At 54.3% G+C, this 21,305-nt stretch overlaps 2 protein-coding genes across 2 annotated transcripts in view; both read left to right on the forward strand.

Annotated features, from left to right (window-relative positions):
* The window catches only part of FAM193B (family with sequence similarity 193 member B), a 35,447-nt gene extending 21,821 nt beyond the window's left edge, over nt 1-13,626 (forward strand). Inside the window, exons 8-12 of the mRNA XM_012560142.2 lie at nt 408-647; nt 6,867-7,887; nt 8,039-8,114; nt 9,028-9,125; nt 11,058-13,626. Of these exons, the coding sequence (XP_012415596.1) occupies nt 408-647; nt 6,867-7,887; nt 8,039-8,114; nt 9,028-9,124 (1,434 nt within the window). The 3' untranslated portion in view covers nt 9,125; nt 11,058-13,626. The remainder of the gene's footprint in view (nt 1-407; nt 648-6,866; nt 7,888-8,038; nt 8,115-9,027; nt 9,126-11,057) is intronic.
* A 723-nt stretch (nt 13,627-14,349) lies between these two features.
* DDX41 (DEAD-box helicase 41) lies at nt 14,350-20,901 on the forward strand. Its single transcript, XM_004371138.3, has 17 exons — nt 14,350-14,513; nt 14,587-14,697; nt 14,997-15,156; nt 15,235-15,309; nt 15,390-15,450; nt 15,572-15,708; nt 17,243-17,315; nt 17,437-17,590; nt 17,669-17,805; nt 18,622-18,784; nt 18,968-19,099; nt 19,370-19,441; nt 19,575-19,671; nt 19,809-19,958; nt 20,057-20,128; nt 20,245-20,355; nt 20,528-20,901. Exons 1-17 carry the CDS (start codon nt 14,487-14,489, stop codon nt 20,662-20,664), a joined length of 1,869 nt encoding a protein of 622 aa, XP_004371195.1. The 5' UTR covers nt 14,350-14,486; the 3' UTR covers nt 20,665-20,901.
* The last annotated feature ends 404 nt before the right edge of the window (nt 20,902-21,305 follow it).

Below are 21,305 nucleotides of genomic sequence, written 5' to 3' on the forward strand. Positions count from 1 at the left end.
GGGAGAGCAGTTGAGGAGAGAAGAAATGAAAGTCATTAAAGTACCAGTCACCTTTGAGCTAGGAACTACTGTCCTCATTTTAAAGATGACAAAACTGAGTCTCACAAAGACTGAGTGACTCGCCCAAGGTCATACAGCCTCCAAGTGGGGAAGCCAGGCTCAAACCTGGCCTCCTAGCTCCCCATCAGTGTTCTCCCATGCTGTCGTGTACTGCCCCCCCTCCCCGCCCCGCACCCCGTGCACCAGCCTTGGCTCCAAGCCTGGCTGAGGGAGACACCATTTGGCCCTGTGGCTGATGGTAGAGAGAGCAGTTGTCTCACTTCTCACCACATCTCTGGTGCCAGTGGGTGGGAGTGTGATGGGCTCCCAGGCCCAGGGTGTAATGTCAGCACCTCCCCCTCCCCCAGCCACCCGCTGCCCCGACGAGTCGGAATTATACCGAGATCCGGGAGAAGCTCCGCTCGAGGCTGACCAGGCGGAAAGAGGAGCTGCCCGTGAAGGGGGGAGCCCTGGGCGGGATCCCTGGGGAGCCCACCGTGGACCACCGAGATGTGGATGAGCTGCTGGAATTCATCAACAGCACGGAGCCCAAAGTCCCCAACAGCGCCAGGGCCGCCAAGCGGGCCCGGCACAAGCTGAAAAAGAAGGTGGGTTTGGGGGGTAGCCCAGCTCTACCGCCTCTCCTCCCTGAGGAACCCCTCACCCCAGCCCGTAAGATTTCTGGGGTATGAATGGTGCTGGCTGCCAAGGGCCTTGGCATGGCTTACTACTCTGGGAAAGTCTGAATGAGTTTGGGAGGCATCAGGGTCAGGGCGCCTGGGGCACATGACTGGAGGAAAACCATGTCCTGGCCTCTGAAGCTGCTTATGGAGCCCTCCCAGCCCAAGACTTGCTTCAGTCACTCAACCCCTTACTCCTTTAGCAAATACTTTTCCAAATACTGGAAGCAAAGCGTGACACAGTGCAGTTCTCACCTGGAAGAGCTCAGTCCAGCGGGGAGACTAACACAAAGCTGGCCAAGCACACTAGAGGGTGACCTAGTCAGTCCTGCAGGGCATGCTGGAAGTGGCTGTACCAAGAGAATGGCTCATGAGCTGAGTGGCAGGGAGTGGTACAGACTCACCAGGGGGCCTCTAGGCAGCCAGCACAGCACATTCCACAGCAACGTGGTCTGGCCTCAGCTTAAAACTGAAGCAAGGCAGGACCGATAGTAAAGACGAGGGAGGGCCTCTGCGGCCCTGCTGAGAGCTTGGGCTCAATTCTGCAGGTGAGAGGAAGTCACCTGCAGGATTTAATCAAGGAATCCACCTGGTCGGATCTGTACTCTAGGATTACTGTGTGGCAGTATGGAAGGTGGGTCGGAGGGGGTGCTATTCAAGGCAGGAAATGGTGGCCCAGGGGAGAGATGATTGATGATGCTTGAATGAAGGCCAGCTCTGCGGCAGGAGCTGAAGAGATGGGTTTTTAGAGGAAGTGACAGACCTCAATGATCCAACTGCAGGAAAGGGGGAGGTGAAGGAGTCAGGGGTGTCTCCAGGTGTTTGCTTGGGTGACTGGAAAGATGGTGGTGCCTTTCCCGGAGTGAGGATGAGATTTGCAGATGATAGTGAATTCTGTTGGGGCGTGTTGACTCGGAGGGTCCCATGAGACACCCAAGTGGAGATGGAGGTGCAGGGCTGGGAGTTTCGAGCACAGAGATGTAATTGAGGCCATGGGAGTGAGTGAGTCCACAGGGCTGAGTTCTCCTCACAGAGGGCTGAGGATAGGACTTGGTGAGCTATTTCCGGGCAGCTCTGCTGTCAGATGAGCCCCAGGGCTTGGTGGCTTGTCCCTAGCTGCCTCGTTACCTCTTAACCTGACTGTACCCCAACTGCATCTGCACAGTGCCACCCTTGGGAGCCCAGCATCCGAAGAGATTTGGGGTTGACAACCAGCTGGCTCTAGTTTCTGGGTGGTCAGACAGCCCTGGTACTCTGGAAAGCAGAAGTGATTCTTCATCTTTATCTCCAGTGCAGAGGACTACCAGGATCTTTTCCCTGCAGCCTGAAGTAGGGAGCCAAGGGGTCTCACCACTGCCTGCAGAAAATGGTCTGCCCTTTCTTTCTCCCACCCAAAGTTGCCCGCCTCAACTGTTTCAGTAGGCTTCAGTGGTCTCTCGGGCCTGGCCAGCTCGTAAGGCAGTGGTGCTCAGTTAGGGCCCCAGAGAGCACACTCAGCGGTTCCAGACTGGCGAGCTTTCCCTACAGCAATGTGCTCAAATGTCCTTTTCCCCTTACAGTAATGCTGTCTCCTTTCTCCTCCTCTTCTTCCTGACAAACTTTCCATCCAAGCTCAGTTCAGGTGTTTCCCACTTTGCAGACTTCCTCAGGTAACTTCGTCCATGGTGCTCCCACTGCACCTTGCAGCACATCTCTGCAGTCTGCCATTCATCACGCTCTGCACGCTTGTTCAGGAACCCACTGCACAGCTCTTGTCTACCAGGCCTAGTTCCCGAGGCCAAGGAAACCACTCGGAACAAGACAGACCTACAGTCATGGGGTGTGCAGACATAGAAACAAGCGGTGCGATATCATGTGGTAGGCGACTGTGCTCATTGTTTGTTTACTCTTGGCCTCCTCCCTGAAGCCCCTCCACCTCCCAGACCTAACAAATCTGTCCCCAAAACACAGCTTCCACCAGCAGCTGTCCAGTGGGGGCTGCTCATTCTCTCCCACCTCAAGGGATGGATAAAGCTAAATGTCTTTCATAATCTCTTACACCACTGCAAGATCATGACTCTGGCTTTCACATACTGACCCTGTTCCATTGAAGCTGCACCCCTGCCTCTGTCCCCTGAAGCCTCGCAGCCCCTCCTCTTCATTCATGGAAGACAGTGTCACTGCCTCTTTCGTGTTTTCCCAGATCAGTCTAGGTCCCTGGGCTCATCCTTTAATTACTGTCTTGACAGCACTCTCAATTCCTTGCCCTGTTGCCCTTCCATTACACTCACTCAGAAAAACCACAGCCCTGGGCCAGACTGCAGCCTGCCTTTTCTGCTCCTGTACCTCGAGGAGGGCACATCATCGGATCTTTTGGGGCCCCCAGCCACGTGGCCTTCTGCTCACTGAGCCTGCAGGCCTTTGTGGTCCCCTAGTCCTCTTTCTCCTCATCACTTCCATCCTCCAGTGCCTTTGTCAGATTTCCATTCATCTCAAACCTTCAGGCCTTCCCTACCCCCACCTTATTTTTCATCAAATAACCTCACTTCCTGCTTCAACAAGAAAAAAAAAGCCATTGGACAGGCATTCTCTCAACATATTATCACTCCACCTGCATATTGTCTTCCTTCTTGTCATGGTAGAAGAGTTGTCCCTGTTCCTCCCTTAGGCCATTCCAGTCCTCAGTCCTACGGTGGACCACTTTCTCCAGTCTCTCCTCTAGGCTGTTTCTCATTGACATTTCAGTGTATCCCAGTACTCTTGTCTCTTTTTGAAAGCAAACTCTTCCTTGAGCCTACATTCTTTCTCTCACCCCCATAGCCTCTTCCCTCTCATTACAGCCAAATTTCTTGAAGAATGCAATCTGCATTCACTGTCTTCACTTCTCTTGTCAACACTCTGCAAGCTGTTCCCACCTATACCCCTCCAGAGTCACCAAGAACTCCTTTGTTGCCAAAGCCACATTATACTCTCCTGTTCCCATCCCATTTGTCCACTGAGCAACATTTGACACTTTGTTTTCCTTCTCTTTTTCAAACATTGTTTTCTTTGGAGGTTTCATCTTTAGCCAAGCAGGGGCAAGGAAAGGGCAGTGGGAAGACTATGTTATCAAGAGTTTCCACCCTCCTCTCTGACCTCTCTCTCCTTTGTGACTCCTCTTCCACTACCTAGCCCTTCCTCTTGAGGACACCTCCCTAGAGAGAGAAGCCATCCAGATGATGCTGACTCCTGATTTGCTGCACTCACCCTATTTCCTCCTGCACTGACATCTCCTGCTGCTGGGCACCTGCTCACGGGCAGCGCATGGGCACCCCAAACTCAGCACATTCAAAGCCGAGCTGTCCTCTTTCTCCAGAGAAGCCTCTCTCCCTTCCCCATTGTCTGTCTAGTTAAGGGCACTACCATCCACCCAGTTGCCCAAACTAGAAATCTGGGTGCCGCCTGGGGAGGAGTGTGCCGTGGTGATGAGAGCAGTGGGCCTTAGAGTTAGACGTCAGTTTGAAACCCGGCTCGGCCACCCTTGCTGTATGACCTTGGGCAAATCACTTCACCTCCAGGTCTCAGTTTCTTCATCTGTAAAATGAGAATACTAGGAGAAGCTAACTCATAGGTGGTTTTGAGGATGAGATGGAATAATGCTTGAAAAGGATTGGCCGCATGTCAAGCACATGGTGAGCACTCAGTGAACGGTGGCTGCTTATGTAGCAGCTGTGCTTGTTGTTTTCTTGACTTGTTCTCTCTCCCCACCAGTCACAAGTCCTGTCCATGCTACCTCCTAAGTTGCTCAAACCAGCCCACTTCTCACAACCCTACTGCCAGTATTTTAAAACCCTTCAGTGGCTGAGCATCGGCCCAGCATAAGTCCTGACTCTTGGTGGCCTGTGTGGCTCTTCATGATCCAGCCTCTGCTGAGCTTTCTAGCTTCCGTTCTCAGTCTCTCCTCTGGCCTTCCTGCCCACCCACCGACAGAGATAAATCTGGGCTCTAGCCATACCTCTGAGTGGTTTGCATTCCCTTAGAGGTATTGTGCTCCCATCTCCTGGCCTTTACACTTGCTGTTCCTTCTGTCTAGAAAGTGCTGGTCTCACTTTCTCCAGGATACTCCCTTACTCTTCAGCTCAGTGTGGAGACTGCCTCTTCTGGAAAGCACTCCCTGGTCACCTGTCTGGGACAAGGGCCTCTCCCCTGGGTTCCCAGAGCACCCTGTGCTTTCTTCCCTTGGAGCACTTGTCCCTGCCACTCTGAATTAGGCAGGGACTCCTAATCCAGGTCCGGCCCACACTTGAGCCCCAGTTTGTGCCTCAGGCCTCAGAAAGTCCTGTTCTCTCAGCACTCCCCCCTCCACAGCCTGTCTCCCCAGCAGATGAAGTCAGCGAGGCAGAGACCATGTCTCACTCACAGCTGAATTCCCAGAGCCTAGCCCAGTGCCTCACAGAGTTGCGGTCACCAAACGATTGTCAAAGAAAGTTGAAAACCATAGAAATTTCTGAAGACCAGATCAGAATTATTGACCTGACTCTGCTACTTAACTAGCTGTGTAACCTTGGGCTGATTCCTTAGTCTTTCCAAAGTCGAGTGTCCTCATCTGTAAATTGAGGATAATGAGATAGTAAGGGCAGTGTGAGGGTTAAATGCAGAAAATATGTTTCTGTGCCTTCTCTTGCTGCCAGATTGTGGGTGGTTCCACATTGCTCCCTCTACACCTTTTTTCAGGCTCTTTGGTTTAGCAACAAAACTCTTTTCTGTAAATGAAATCTTACATGGAACCTCAGTCTGTAACAAATAAAAGCAAACTGTTCTGAAGAGGAGGAGAGGGGTGAAGGGCCCTGGTTGTTTGTCCATCCCCACGGCTCTGGAGCTCTGGACATCACTGGTGCACCCTCTTCCCCTCGCATCACGGTGCTGGGGCAGCCTCCACACACAGGGACGAGGGCTCTGTGTGCCCTTTTAGTTACCCCCAGCAAGCCTGTTGGGTATAGGTACCTTTCTCCCTAATTTACAAACGGGGAAGGTAAGGTTCAGAGAGAATAAGTGATTTATCCAAGGTCCCACCGCTAGTCAGTTGTGGAGCCAAAGTTCAAAAAACACGAGAGACTAAGTGCGTGCCCACCGAGCACAGAATCACCTTGCTGAAGTTGATTCTGAAGTGGCGGCACGCCCTCTTTTCTCTCCTAGTTTCCTTTTCCTGTTTCCTTCTCCACTCCCAAATCAACTGGCATATGTGTAATTTGGAAGTCATCCAGCCCCCAGAGCACCGCTGCCACCAACTCCCGCAGGCTCTGTCATCTGTGTCATGTCTCCCTCTGAGGCCTCATTGGCCTGCTGGCACTTGGAGGTTGGGAAGTGGGGAGGGGTGACTCAAGGCCCACAGACTTTCATCTTGACTCTCCAGATCTGGGTCTGTCAGCTAATTGGCCATGTCTAGACTCTCAGCCTCCTGTCATCACCTAGGCAAAAGGGCTGCTGTTACAGCTTGCAGTGAGGGCCCATTGTATGCCATGGAGCACACTTTAGGTGTGGCCTTGATGACCTGGGGTGAGCTGTGCAGCGAGTGGCCTTTCTACGGGAACCTCACCCTCTTCGGTAGCCCCCACTCACAGCATCAGGAGGGGCACACGTGCCCGGCTACCCAGAGCAGACTCATCTCCTTTGACAACCTCATGCCCCTACGTCTTTCTTCTCACACGACCCCTATGATATCATGACTTTTTCCCCTTCCACCTACAGAATGCCTCTGTAGTAGCCATCTTCCTCACAGGCAAACCCCCTTTGGTCTTCAGAATTATTGTCCCCATTTTATAGATGAGTCCACTGAGACCCAGCAAGTGAGTGAGCTGCTCAAAGTCACACACACTCAGCCCTGGGAGGCAAGATCCCCTTGGCAGAGTTCTATCCCTTTGACTCCTAGCCTTCTTAGGCCAGAGGACTGCCGGGGGCTCTGGATGAACACGCTGGAAAGCCCTACCTGTCACTGTACCTCCGCCCCCAGGACATGAGCTGTCCGAGGGCACTTCCTCCTCACTCCTGCAGGGTGGGCGAGCAGGTAGGGGCTTGAGGCTCTGCCTCAGCTAGTGAGTGGCAAAGCGGGGCACCAGGCTGATGTGTCGGGTGTCACGTTCTGCCTGGCTACGGTCCGGCCCCTGCTGACACTGCCTCTTGTGTTGGTAGGAAAAGGAGAAGGCCCAGTTGGCAGTAGAAGCCCGGAAGCAGACTCATCGTAGTGTTTCTGGAAGCCGGGAGCCGAGGCCTGCCAGGGAGAGGCTCTTGGAGTGGCCTGACCGGGAGCTGGATCGGGTCAACAGCTTCCTGAGCAGCCGCCTGCAGGAGATCAAGAACACTGTCAAGGACTCCATCCGGGCTAGCTTCAGTGTGTGTGAGCTCAGCGTGGACAGCAATGGCTATGCGAAGGATGGAGCTGCTGAGCCTGAGCCCCAGAGTTGGCCCCCCTCAAACTTCAGTGGCTCCTCAGAGCAACGGCCTGACATCAACCTTGACCTGTCCCCTTTGACTTTGGGCTCCCCCCAGAACCACACGTTACAAGCTCCAGCTGAGCCGGCCCCACCATGGGCAGAAATGAGAGGCCCCCACCCATGGACAGAGGTGAGGGGCCCCCCTCCCGGTATAGTACCAGAGAACGGCCTAGTGAGAAGGCTCAACACTGTGCCCAACCTGTCCCGCGTGATCTGGGTCAAGACACCCAAGCCAGGCAACCCCAGCTCTGAGGACCCAAGCCCAAAGGAGGTCCTCGGTTGCAAGCAGGAGCTGCCTGAGCCTGTGGCCTCAGGTGGGAAGCCGCGGAAGGGCAAGAGACAGGGCAGTCAGGCCAAGAAGAGCGAGGCAAGCCCATGCCCCCGGCCCCCAGCCACCCTGGAGGCTCCTAGTGCCAAGGGCCACACCCCTGGCTCCAAGCTGCCAGGCAAAGCCCCAGAGCCTCCCAAAATGGGCAGCTGTGTTGAGGCTGGAGAGGGGAGCCGGGAAAGCCGACCAGGACCAGGCTGGGCTGGCAACCCCAAAGCCGAGAAGGAGAAGGGCAGCTCCTGGCGAAACTGGTCAGGCGAGGCCAAGTCTCGGCCCCCAGAGCAGGAGTCTGTGCAGCCCCCAGGCCCAGCAAGGCCACAGAGCTTGCCACAGGGCAAGGGCCGCAGCCGCCGGAGTCGCAACAAGCAGGAGAAGTCGGCCTCCTCCTTGGGTGAGTGCCTCAGGAACCGAGTGGCTGACCCCACACCCCAGCCAGGTCATTGGGTGGAGGGCAGTCCTCAAGTGTGGGCAGCGCTGCTCCAAGAGCATGACCCCAGAGGCCTGGCCACAGGCACTGAGCCCTCCTGGCTGTGTCTTCCTAGACGATGTGTTCCTGCCCAAGGATATGGATGGGGTGGAGATGGATGAGACGGACCGGGAAGTGGAGTACTTCAAGAGGTAGGTGTGGGAGGTGGCTGCTCACCCACCCACCTGGGACTCAGGTCCAGCCCACACTTGACCCCCGTTTGTGCCTCAGGCCTCAGAAAGCCTTGTTTTCTTAGTCCTCCCTTCTCTGCCAACTACCAGAGCTCAGTAGAGAGGGCAAGGCTGTCCCCTCAGCCTGTCTGCTGGAACCCCGGGAGTCACTTGGCAGGACTGGTATTGAGGAAGGAATGGAGAATGAAGGGAGGAGGTGTGTCAGGCCCCAGGAGCAATGGCCTTTTTCTAGTTCTTTTCACGTTGTCTGTTCACTTGACTCCCTCTGCTCTGGGCCTGGGCTGAGCTCTGGGGATGGGTAAATCAAACACAGTCTGGACGGGGAGAGAGATCCTTTAATCTGATGAGTGTTGTTGGAGGGCCACGGTCATGGGGCTGGGAGAGGGACTCCAAACCAAGCTGGGGGTAGGGGCAGACCAGGGACACCTTCCCAGAGGAGGTAACAACCAAGCAGAAACCAGGGTTTTCTGGAGACTCAGAATGAGTTGACCAGGTAAAACAGGGAAGGGCCTTTGTGACAGTGGGGACAGCAAGTACAAAGGTTGGAGGGTGAAGGGAAATGGCGTACTTGGTGGATGGAAACAACCCAGTATAGCTAGATGATGAGGAGGGAGCCCATATCCCAAGACACCCTCTGATTTCTTCATACATTGTCCCCTGGGCTCCTGGGCAGTGGCTCCTGGGCCCAGTCCAGGAAACCCCCCAGCCTGCAAAGCTCCCACACCTGCTGGACACCAATGCCTGTGTGCCAGAGAGGTTGTGCAAAGCCAACCTGGTTTCCTTAGTGGCCAGAGGACACGGGTACAGAAGAGGGGTCCACAAGGAGGGGAGGGAACCTCTGATTTCACTTCTGCTGTCTCTCCAAACCCAACAGATTCTGTTTGGATTCTGCAAAACAAACACGTCAGAAAGTTGCTGTGAACTGGACCAACTTTAGCCTCAAGAAAACCACTCCCAGCACAGCTCAGTGAGGTAAAGAGATCCGAAGTATGCACGCCACTCCCTCTCCCCATGTTCTGCCATCTTTTGTGCCTCCTGCCAGACCATTTTGTGCTCTGGGGCACAGGGAGCTGGACTTTGGGCTGGCAGCCCTGGCCACTCTGCCTGTACAGTAACAGCATACGGACTATCGTCTCTGAAGGTCTAGGCCCAAACTGTTCTTCCGTGACCGTGACCACTCACCCCTCAGCCTCTGCTTTCCCACAGCCCCTCCCTGACCCAGGCCCTCGTGTGAGCTCCTCCTGCCTGTGCTTCTGAAGGGGCCCTTCCCCCAGGGAGGTCCTGCTAGGGCTGTACTTCCCTTCCCAGCTGCCTCCCACAGTGCCCAGGCAGCGGTGTGCCCATAGGGCCTGCCCCCACCCCAACACGATCCGGCCTTCGAGTTGAATCCCACCCACTTGCCAGGGCTGGCTTCTAGCTGCAGGCAACTGGGATACTTCCCAGCTGAAGCTGTGAGGGAAGGGGCCAGCCCTGAAAGCAATGAGAGGGGCAGAGAGCCTAGACCAAGGCTTGAAGGTCATTTTGTCCGAGAGGCTGGAGGCACTCAAAACAGCCATTCCATGTGGAAATTGAGAGCCCAGCTGGCTCTTGGAAGAAGAGACCTGGCCCTCACTGGGCTCCAGCTTCCCCTGCCAGCTGCTTGCATGGGTCCTTTAGTCTGAAATAGCAAAGTATCCGATGATGTTCTAGATGGGAGCAGAAGACTTACGAAAGCAGGGGATGAGAATCCCAGCGCAGAGCTGAAGCATGCAAGCAGGCCTTGTGCCAGGCTGGGCTTGGGGCCAAGTAGCTGTGCAATTCCATATCCCAACCCTGCGCTGTGTGCCTGCGGAGAGACCTTTTCTGGCTAGCAATCACACAGCTGCCCTTAAGGTAGTGGCAAGCTGGGGTGCCCCCCACTCCCCCCAGATGTCCCCACCCATCCTCCTCTTTCCAGGCCCAGGCAACTCCTCTTTGGGCTTATCTGATCTTCATCCCAGCAGCTGAGTCCTCTTTGGGATCAGGATCCCCCACTCTTGACAGCTGACCTCAGCTCTCAGGGGGACCCCAGAGAGGGTGAGGACAAGGCAGCCTTTGGAAGAGGTCCACCCATGTGCCACCCAGAGTCAGGACTGTCTTCTTCAGACTCCACCTCAGCCCTTCTCTGCCCTGAAAGGGCTGAGCTCCCTGGTCTTCAGCCAAACCAAGCTGTCCCTACTCCCAGGTGCTTCTTCCAGAGCCAAGGTGCCCTCCTGCCTCTCTTCTCCACCCCACAGGAACCAGGGGGAGAAAAAGGGTCACATCTCCCACAAGCCCAGTTCCAGTGTCATCTGGAAACTCAGCCATCTTCTCCCATTCCTCCTGCTGCCCCTTTACCACCTTGGGTGATCTCTTTTCGAAGGCAGGAGGTCCCCCTACCCCGTAAGTCCTCCCTTTTGACATTCTCCAGCCTCCTTGGGCAGCATTGGAGCCCCGAGTATATCAGAACACAGCAGTGGCACGGCATCAGGACCCGCCCCAGGCCTGTGTACTTGGAGCCTGAGGTGGGAGTCAGTGCATAGCTAGCTTCCTCCAGTACCTGCTGACGGAAGAGCAGATGCCAGAGGCTGGGGTCTTAACCACCCCAGCCTGGAAGGATCAGCTGCAGCAGGGTGTCCTGGGCTTCTCCAAGATTGTTCCCCATTCCTTGAGATCTAGGACAATACTCTGCATGTTCCAGAACCGCAGGACTGAGGCTCCGTCTCCAACAGTGTTTAACCTTCTCCTCTGCTGGAGCTGATCCAGGGAGCCTGTTCAGTGTTTCCAATTCCTCTTGTAACCTAGGGAACAAAAGTAGCAGCCAGCTGCTCCTGCCTCAGTGGGTCCTGGCATGGGGAGGCTGGGACCATCGTCCACTGGGAGGTCATGCTCTTTTCTCTTTCTTAGCCCCTGCCAGGTCAAGCTCCTTCAGGGTGTCCTGAAACCCTGACTGCCAGCTAAAGGTCTACGGTTTCTCCCCCCACATTCCGTGTCCACCTGCCCAAGACTTCCCTGCTCCCCGCCATCCTGGACCAACCAAAAGCTGAATGGATGCTGGACTGTGCTGGAGTCTCTCCAGGCCTCCGCAAAGCCGCTTCCTGGTGCTACGCAGCCTCCACACTCAGAGCCTAGGACCGGGCTGGCCTGTGGGCCAGGGGCTGATGGTACTGCTGGCCCAACACTGCTCTCTGTGTTTGGTTTTTTGTTTTTGTTTTTTCAATTCTTTACTTTTGATACTGTGAAGATCTTTCATGCTGAAAGATAAAGCAACATTTGGACACAGAGTTAGTGTGTTTGGTGATTTGCTGGTCTGAGTGGGGAGTGAGGGGTGTACATAGAAGCATGGGATCTGCCATTAGTCACTAACCCTTCTGAGCATGTCTACACATCTGGAGTTAGGCATAATTCCACTCAAGCCTTGCAGCAATCTTAGTGGTACTGTTTGACCCCAGTTTACAGATGAGGAAAGGAAAGTGATTTGACTGAGCTGAGTCTGGCCCACTAGGGTTAGGACACAGGCCCATATGACTCCAGCATCCCTGCCCTTTCCTCCTGTGGGGAGGATTCTGGTCTGTGAACTTGGTGTAGTCCCTTCACCACTCTGTGCCTCAGTTTTCCCCTCTGCAAAATGGGTGAGTCAGAGGGGTTGGACTTGATACCTGGGAAAGGCCTTCCAAGGCCTTACGGCCTGTGTACCTGCAGCCGGGGCTGTTGAGGTTCTTCACGTGGAATTAACGAAGTCAGGGAGTCGGAGATAAATTGTTTATAAATCAGATCTGACTTCCTCATGGAAATGGGACACAAGCCTAAGTGCTTGAGTTGAGAGGATAATGAATCCTGCGGTAAAGTAAACTACCTCATCCTGCCCAAATTGATCTGGTTTGTCCATTCAGATTTTTAATATAATGGGTTTGCTAAAAATGCCTCACATACACTTGTCCCCAGTGTAGTTTTCTCTACTAAAACCAACTCTTCAACTTGAGCTTATGTGGGAGGTGTCCTGTGGGGGCAGTGGCCACACAGTCACTAAGAGCCCTTTATGGAGTGTTGTGAGCAGATCAGGAGCCACTTCCTCCGTCCTTTCCCTCTTCCCCTTCACCCCCAGTGAGCCCCACCTGGGGGCACTATGGGGCTGGCAGTGAGTGCCAGCTTCCTCTTTGAAAGACATGAAGCCAGGGCTTTGAACCAGTTCGTTCCAGTTAGAACCCCTGCTGAGAATTTGCCTTTCCATCCCCAGATATACTGGATCTGAATCTGTTTTAACAAGATTTCCAGGTGATTCTTATGTATGATAAATTTTGAGATCCACTGCTCTCCTAGTGGTTTTCAGAATTTGTCCCTAACCAGCAGTATTAGCATCACCTGGGAACTTGTTAGAAATGCAAGTTCTCTGAATGAGAAACTAATTTGTGTTGTAAACTTTCACCTAAAAAAATAAAAGATTACAGCCAAAAAAAACCTATGGGGCAGTGCTACTCTGTCCCGTAGGGTCACTATGAGTCAGAATCCATTCAATGGCAAACAACAATGACGATGATTGTTTTTATTATGATTATTATAATTAAAGCTTCCTCTTATCGTGTACTGTCCGATATGGCAGCCACTGGTCACATGTGGCTACTGAGCACTTGAAATGTGACTGGTTCAAATTGAGATGTGCTGTAAGTGTAAAATACACATGGATTTCAACGATTTAGTACATCCCTAAAAAAAGAATGTAACTATTAATAATAAAATATTGACTACATGTTTAAATTATATTTTGGATATACTGGGTTGAATAGAACATTAAAATAAAAAATAATGCAGATTCTCAGCAGGGGTTCAAACCAAAGTCCTGCATGAAACAGAGCATTAACCACAGGCTTACAATCCCTGGTCCCTGGCCTTTCCCAATCCTCAAGGAAGTGTGAACACTTCCTTGTGAAACCTTTCTCTCATTTTAGCTGTGGCCCTCTCTCCTTTCAGCTCTTGTACCAGGCTCCTGCCCTGCTGTTGCACTGGCACAGCTACCTAAAAGTCTGTTTCATTCTGAAGTTGCAAGTCTGATGAAGCAGCCTCTTCACCTACAGAGAAAGCCTTGTGTGAGTGGCATTCAGGGCCCTTCGTGCCTGGCCCCTGCTGGACAACCTCAGCTCCCTAGTTAGGCCCAGCACCCTCAAGTCCCTGCTTCCCAGATTACCCTTCCTTCATTCCTGCTTATCCTGCACGTCCCAGCTGAGAGCCTACTTTTGCTATGAATACCTGGAGAATTGGTTTGCCCTGCCTTGGTGATACTATAGTGATACTTTGTGTTATGATAGTTCTCCTTAATTTCATGGTTTGTGTCTTGTTCATCTTTGATGTGCTTCAGCATTGTGCGGGATGTCCAGCACACAGTAGGTTCTTATTAAATATATGAGTGAAGGAATTCCTCTAAAAATCCCCTTCCTGCTGTGGGCCCAATTTACTTTTCCAGCCTTATCTCCGACTACACCCCACTCACTCCAGCTGCTGTGATCTTTGTTTTCTGAGAAATCTGTACTTGCACATCGCCAGCCCTTTACTCCTGCTGCACCTTCTCTGGAGGCCTCTCTTCCTCTCCTCCACTCCCTACGGCGAGGTTCGTGAACTTCCAAGTTCAGACAGTGTCTCCTCCTCGAAGCTGCTCACGTTTCCCAGGCAGTGAGTCACTCTGAGCTCTATTACAGCCCTCAGAATTAATAATCGTTTACATATGTACAGAGCCTCACAGTTAAAAGTCACTGTCATCAGCATTCTATTTAACTCTTACCGCTCTGAACGTTAAGTATTGCCTCACACAGATGAGTACAGCAGTCAGGGAGGCCGTGGGCGTTGGGTCATTAATTCCACAAGCTCCACCCTGCCCCGGCGGCCCTGGACTGGGGATGGCGACACGAGCGGGACACCAGCGTGCCCTGCCCCGCGGCTCCCAGACCACGAGAGGCCGCGGCGTAGCCTGGATGACGTCATGCCCCCGGCAAGGATGGACACCAGGCCGGCCGCCCTGGGCTCGGGATTGGCCGCCTCCACTCAGATCCCTCCTCTTCAACCGGACTTGGTTTGAGCCTTTAGCGAATGCTCCAAATTCTCCAGCGGCCTACGATGCCTTGCCTGATGCTTTCTCCCTCAACCATGGCAACAGTTGCGGAAGTCACACGCTAGGCGTTGACGCCGCACCCGTACGAGAGCTACCTACAAGGGAATTTGTCCCTCTGCGCGATCCGGCACTCAGAGGTAGTTGCTAGGCACCGACGTCCACTTCCTCACATCTGATTGGGTCTCACTTAAAGGTGAGGCGGGGTTTTGCCGTGGCGCGCATGCGTGCAGCAAAGGATGGAGGAGTCAGAACCAGAGCGGAAGGTGAGTGCGAGGCTGGGGTCAGCGCTGGTGGGGAGCGGGAGTGAAGGCGGGCCTGACGCGAGTGTATCTTCAGCGGGCTCGTACCGACGAGGGTACTGCCGGAGGAAGCCGTTCCGAGGCGGAGGATGAGGACGACGAGGACTACGTGCCTTATGTGCCGCTACGGCAGCGCAGGCAACTGCTGGTGAGAGACCCGGGTCGGAGGAGGAAAGAGGGCGTGACCAGGGGTTCGCTCTAGGGTCGGGGGACGGCCGGGAGTCTGCGGTGGGGGGCAGTCGTGGTCTGAGGAGTGGAGTGTCAGTATACGCAAGTGGTGATCCCAGGCAAACGAGGGACTGGCGACTTAATCTGAGTGGTAGGGCAGCTTGGCGCTTGTAGGCCCGGGACTCTAGCCCAAAAGTCAGGATCCTGACTCAGGGCCCCTGGACCCGGTCCTGCACTTTGTCTCGGGCGTGACTCTGAGGGACGCTGGGGGAATCTTAGCTCCAGAAGCTGCTTCAGCGAAGGCGCAAGGGGGCTGCAGAGGAGGAGCAGCAGGACAGCGGCAGCGAGCCGCGGGGAGATGAGGACGACATACCGCTAGGCCCTCAGTCCAACGTCAGTCTCCTGGACCAGCACCAACACCTCAAAGAGAAGGCCGAAGGTGGGCTGGGCAGCAGGGTCTAGGGATGAGGGGGGGAGGCTGGTGCTGGTACATTTTGACAAATGCTTCTTTTCTCAGCCCGCAAAGAGTCCGCTAAGGAGAAGCAGCTGAAGGAAGAAGAAAAAATTCTGGAGAGTGTGGCCGAAGGCCGAGGTATGGTTGTACCAGTGCAGTGAGGAGGGCCTGGCCTCTGGGAAGCAGGAGCCACCCCTGAGCCCTGTCTGTCTCCTCAGCTTTGATGTCAGTGAAGGAGATGGCCAAGGGAATCACATATGACGACCCGATCAAAACCAGGTATATCTTTTCAGTCTGTATAGTTATCCTTACTTGAGATGGTGTGTGTCTGAGAGTGGCAGGAACACCCTAAGGGCATCTGTGCCCTGGGCCTCTCTTGACCTCTACCACCTACCTACAGTTGGATGCCCCCCCGTTACGTTCTGAGCATGTCTGAAGAGCGGCATGAGCGTGTGCGGAAGAAGTACCACATCCTGGTGGAGGGAGATGGTATCCCACCACCCATTAAGAGCTTCAAGGAAATGAAATTCCCTGCAGGTACCTGGGAACTGGGAGAGACACCACGCTTTTTTTTTTTTTTTTTTTATTGTTGTAGTTTAAATGAAGTTTACATTTCAAGTTAGTCTCCCACGGAAAAATTTATACATAGTTATGTGACTCTAATTGTTCTCCCCATACTGCAACAGCACACTCCTCCTTTCCACCCCTGATTCCCCACGTCCGTTCAACCAGCTCCTAACCCTCTCTGCCTTCCCATCTCATCTCCGGACAGAAGCTGCCCGTTTAGTCTCTTGTATCTACTTGAGCTAAGATACACACTCCTCACGAGTATCACCTTATGGCCCACAGTCCAGTCCAATCCCTGTCGGAAGAGTTGGCCTCGGAAATCGTTTTACTTCTGGGCTGATACAGAATCCGGGGGCCATGCTTTCCAGGGTTCCTTCAGTCTCAGTCAGACCATTAAGTCTGGTCTTCTTACTAGAGTTTGAGTTCTGCACCCCACCTTTCTCCTGCTCCATCAGGGTCTCTCTGTTGTGTTCCCTGTCAGGGCAGTCATTGGTGGTAGCTGGGCACCATCTAGTTCTTTTGGACACCACACTTTTTATAATCAAAAGTCTGTGAGATAAATATCTAGAATAGGAAAGTATATAATGATTGAAATTTATTAGTGGTTACCAGGGGCTGGCGGGAGGGGTGGGGGAAAGGAAGACACAACACTTAGGGGACACTGAGTTTCTGTTAAAAGCGATGGGAAAAATTAAGAAATAGTTAATGGTGGTGGTTGAACAACATGATGAACGTAATTTAGTGTCACCAAACTGTGAAGATTGTTGAAGTGGTAAATGTTTGATATCCATATGTTTACCATAAAAGAAAAAGAAAATGTATTAAAAGAAAAGTCTATGAGGTTATGTCCTAGTGCCTACTGGGCCTGAGACAGGAGAGCTAAGGAGCGAAGTGTGGTTATCTGTTCTGTCAGACCTCTCAGAGACAGTTGGGGCATGGGAACCCCTGGGCCACATGCCATGGTGCACAAACATGTGGCCTACAAAAGTTCATCATTTTAAAGCATAAATACTTTGTCCAAGTGTTTGCTTCCTTATTTACATCAGACTTAAAAATAGTAAAAGCTATAAGAATAGTGGGTCATTCAAGATAAAACAGGTGAAGTCCCTGGGAACTAGAACGGACCCCACACTTTTATAATCGATTATCTATGAGGTTGTGTCTTTTCCCCCACTGAGCTCAGCAGCTACAGTGTTGGCTGTCACCTGTGGAAATGGAGAGACTTGAGGAGGGATTTTTTAGATTTCTTTTTCAGTCACCCCAGCTGTACATGTTCACTATCCTCTGCTATTAGGGGAACTTCAGTGGGAAAGTGAGTAGCACCTGCAGCAGAAAGAATCCCAACCTGGCTCCTGGCTCTACCTAGGCCAGAGGCCTTGGGCAAATGCATGTGTGTGTGTGTGTCTCTTTGTTTCATAATTTGTAACTTGAGGAGGATGGTGCCAATCTTACCTGAGAAAGTACTTTTGAGACACAGAGATTATGCTGGGGTTGTCTTCCATAGCTATCCTGAGAGGTCTGAAGAAGAAAGGCATCCACCACCCGACGCCCATTCAGATCCAGGGCATCCCCACCATGTGAGTGTGGGCGGGGGCCTGAGAAGGGTGGTGAGGGAGAAGCAGTCGCTGCGTGTCCATCTGGAGAAGCAGACCCTGTCTTCTGCTGAACCTGACCCTCAGGCCTGCCTTCTCCCCACAGTTTGTCCGGCCGGGACATGATCGGTATCGCCTTCACCGGTTCTGGCAAGACGCTGGTGTTCACACTGCCTGTCATCATGTTCTGCCTGGAACAAGAGAAGAGGTTACCTTTCTCCAAGCGAGAGGGGCCCTATGGACTCATCATCTGCCCTTCAGTAAGATAGACCAGCCTGGCGGGCAGGGCAGAACCTGGGGCTGCCTTCCGGTGCCAGCCTCTGCCCCTGTGCCTGCAGCGGGAGCTGGCCCGGCAGACGCACGGCATCCTGGAGTACTACTGCCGCCTGCTGCAGGAGGACAGCTCGCCACTGCTGCGCTGCGCGCTCTGCATCGGGGGCATGTCTGTCAAAGAGCAAATGGAGACCATCCGACAGTGAGTGCTGGCCCAGGCTGCCCCAGAGCCCCACAGAGAAGAGAGAGGCCTCCTGCAGGCCCAGCCTTCAGGGAGCTCCCAGCCCCTGGAGGTGGACAGATGAACCACAACCCTGGGCAGTTGGGGTAGGACAGGGATGTGGTGAGGTGCATGGAAGCTCAGCAGAAGGAGCAGCCCACCCTGCCAGGGGCATCTAGGAAATAGGGTGGTCAGAGAAGACTGCAAGGAAGGGGACACTTGAATTTCAAAGAGAGACTTTCCAGGCAGAAGTCACAGCAAGAACAGAGGCAAGGAGCTCAGTGTGTCCAGGAAGATTGAGGTCATTTGGTGTGGTCAGAATGAGGGGGCTGACATCCTGGGGCAGGGGCTCGATCCTAGCTGCACTCATGCTGTTCCACAGCAGCCACGCCTGGGGTCATGGATGGGCCAGCCCCTGTCCCTGTCTCAGGGAAGATGCCATCACAGGAAAGATACCCTAACAGGAGAGAGAGCCCACAGAGACCTGCAGAGGGGGCTTCATAAGCGCAGACTTCAGCCCATCCTGAGATTCAGGACAGACCCCGGGGGACAAGAGGAGGAGTGGTCAAGGGAAGGGGGAGGGGCTGCTGGAGCAGAGCAATGGTTGAGAAGGTTGCACCCTCTTCCGGGAGAGAACTTTGTGGTGTATGAAGGGTAGGGTGGTGAGAGCAAAGAGGAGGGAACAGGTGAGGAGAGACAGGGAGATAGGCAGCAAGAGGGCAGAGCAGAGGCAGAGCCCCAGTCTCTAGGGTAGGGGTGGGCATGTGGCCCCACCTCAGAGTCTCTCCTCGGTTCCAGTGGGGTGCACATGATGGTGGCCACCCCTGGACGCCTCATGGATCTGCTACAGAAGAAGATGGTCAGCCTAGATATCTGTCGCTACCTGGCACTGGACGAGGCTGACCGCATGATTGACATGGGCTTCGAGGGCGACATCCGCACCATCTTTTCCTACTTCAAGGTGCCTGCCTCTGCATGCACCTGGAGTCCCCATACACACCATATTTGACTGCACTGCCATCCCCCCACTGCTTGTACTTCAGGGGGATGCATCCCAGCTGCTTAGACCCCAAACCCCCACCTGCCCTTGGCCCCAGCCTTCTCATCCCATGTCCCCAAGGTGCCAGCCTCTACCCTTCCTCAGGGCCAGCGGCAGACTCTGCTCTTCAGTGCCACCATGCCCAAGAAGATTCAGAATTTTGCCAAGAGCGCCCTAGTGAAGCCTGTGACAATCAATGTGGGCCGCGCCGGGGCTGCCAGCCTAGACGTCATCCAGGTGTGCAGGCACCCCTGATGGTCAGACTATTCATTTCTGAGAGCTGAAACTGGGTTCCCTTGAAACTGACTGAACAAGGGGGTCTACCTTGGGGGCTCTGAAGATGTCATTCAGGGCTCTTTAGCAGAAAACATGGGTAGAACTCCCAGCTCTTGGTGGCAAGAGGCTTCCGGTCACTTCCCGGCCCAGAATGGGGACCTGGTTTTGTGGCAGAGACATGGTTGGTGAGCCTAACCTTAGGGTCACCTTATCTGGCCTCTGTGGTGGCAGGAGGTGGAATATGTGAAGGAAGAGGCCAAGATGGTGTACCTGCTCGAGTGCTTGCAGAAGACACCCCCACCAGTGAGTACAGCAGGCAAGGCCAGCCCAGGTTCCCAGGAAGGAGGGAGGGGGTGGTCAAGACAGCTGCTGGGGGAGGCTGGGGTGCGACCAAGTGGAGTCAGCCCACTCGACTGGAGTTGGCTTTCCTGGACAGGTGCTCATCTTTGCGGAGAAGAAGGCAGACGTGGACGCCATCCACGAGTACCTGCTGCTTAAGGGGGTTGAGGCCGTGGCCATCCATGGGGGCAAAGGTCAGGGTGGCGCATGCATTGGCACAGACCCTGCTGCCACAGCAGCTCCCTCCTAACCCCTTCCCCTGCCTAGCCAGCCTGCTGCTTCTACCCAAATTCTTCCTGTAGCTCTAACAGTTCCTACCTGACCCCTCCAGACCAGGAGGAACGGACCAAGGCAATTGAGGCATTCCGAGAGGGCAAGAAGGATGTCCTTGTGGCCACAGACGTAGCCTCCAAGGGCCTGGACTTCCCTGCCATCCAGCATGTCATCAATTACGATATGCCTGAGGAGATCGAGAACTATGGTGGGAAGCTTAAGGGGCTGGGAGTACGGGGTCTCAGGGAGAGGGCCAGGCCAGGCCCCAGCTCCTGGGCAGTGGGCCAAAGTTCTCCCTCTCTGCAGTACACCGTATTGGCCGCACTGGGCGCTCAGGAAACACGGGCATTGCCACCACCTTCATCAACAAGGCCTGTGGTGAGTCTGTCTCTGGAGCCTCGGCTGTCCCCCAGGTCTTCCGCCTGTGGCCACCCAGGTTCTGACTGGAGGGCCCAGGGTTGGGTCTGATGATAGCCCCTCTGCCTGCCCCACAGATGAGTCCGTGCTGATGGACCTCAAAGCCTTGCTGCTGGAGGCCAAGCAGAAGGTGCCACCCGTGCTGCAAGTGCTGCACTGTGGGGACGAGTCCATGCTGGACATCGGAGGTAACTGCAGGGCGGGGGCACAAGCCCAGGGTGGGGGGTACATGACGGGAACGTGGTGGAAACAAGTCCATATTGGACATCAGGGCCTGGGTGGCTGTTATGGGGGCCCTAGCTCTGGGCCCTGGAGCCTGGCCTTGTGGCCATGCTGACCCCACCCTACCCTAACCCCCAGGAGAGCGTGGCTGTGCCTTCTGCGGAGGTCTGGGCCATCGGATCACGGATTGCCCCAAGCTCGAGGCTATGCAGACGAAGCAGGTCAGCAACATCGGTCGGAAAGACTACCTGGCCCACAGCTCCATGGACTTCTGAGCCATCTGTCTGTTCTCTTTCTTTCTAAGAGGCTTCAGTCCCTGGGGCTTCAGCCATCACCACCCACCCCCTACACAACACACATACACCCCAGCTACCTGGACGAGATGCCAGCATCCTCGGCCCAGCTGGCTTGGGCTGGGCCAGGCTGGGCCTGACCACCTGCTCCCTGTGTGCCCCCAGAATCACTATTTTTGTCCACTTTCACCCCAGCTGCCATTAAAGCACAGCCTCTCTGGCCTAGCCTAGCCTGCCTTCTGGTTTTTCTTGGCTGCCCGTGGTCCTTAGGCAAGCCTTATCTTCCAGCCTCAGAGCCCTCTGAGTCAAGGCTTTGGCATCTCCCTCACACATTAGCACCAGCTTGCCAGGACCTGGATGTGTGGGGAGCCACCTCCCCACCCCGGCATGACCCAGGACTGCCTGGATTTATACCCCAGGGAGGGAGCGATTACTGATGGGTCAAAGGAAAATGGTTGGTTGGTTCTCTGGTCTCCCTGGTGCTGTCATAACCTCCAGCCCCGCCCCAGCCTCCCTCTTCCTGTCCGTTGAGTAAAGCCTCCTGGAGCCCATTGGGAGACCACTTTCTGCCCTAGTCCCACTGCCCACCTGTACAGGCTCCCAGGGGGGATCTCTCAACTCCC

The sequence above is a fragment of the Trichechus manatus genome, unplaced genomic scaffold (assembly GCF_000243295.1).
Source record: "Trichechus manatus latirostris isolate Lorelei unplaced genomic scaffold, TriManLat1.0 scaffold00011, whole genome shotgun sequence".
NCBI lineage: Eukaryota > Metazoa > Chordata > Mammalia > Sirenia > Trichechidae > Trichechus > Trichechus manatus.

Excerpts from the sequence above, each read along its gene's own strand:
- DDX41 (XM_004371138.3), top strand. The coding sequence starts at position 14,487 with ATGGAGGAGTCAGAACCAGAGCGGAAG. Across the intron at positions 19,100-19,369 it reads CCAGCCTAGACGTCATCCAG|GAGGTGGAATATGTGAAGGA; the intron begins GTGTGCAGGCAC and ends CTGTGGTGGCAG. Across the intron at positions 19,442-19,574 it reads TGCAGAAGACACCCCCACCA|GTGCTCATCTTTGCGGAGAA; the intron begins GTGAGTACAGCA and ends TTTCCTGGACAG.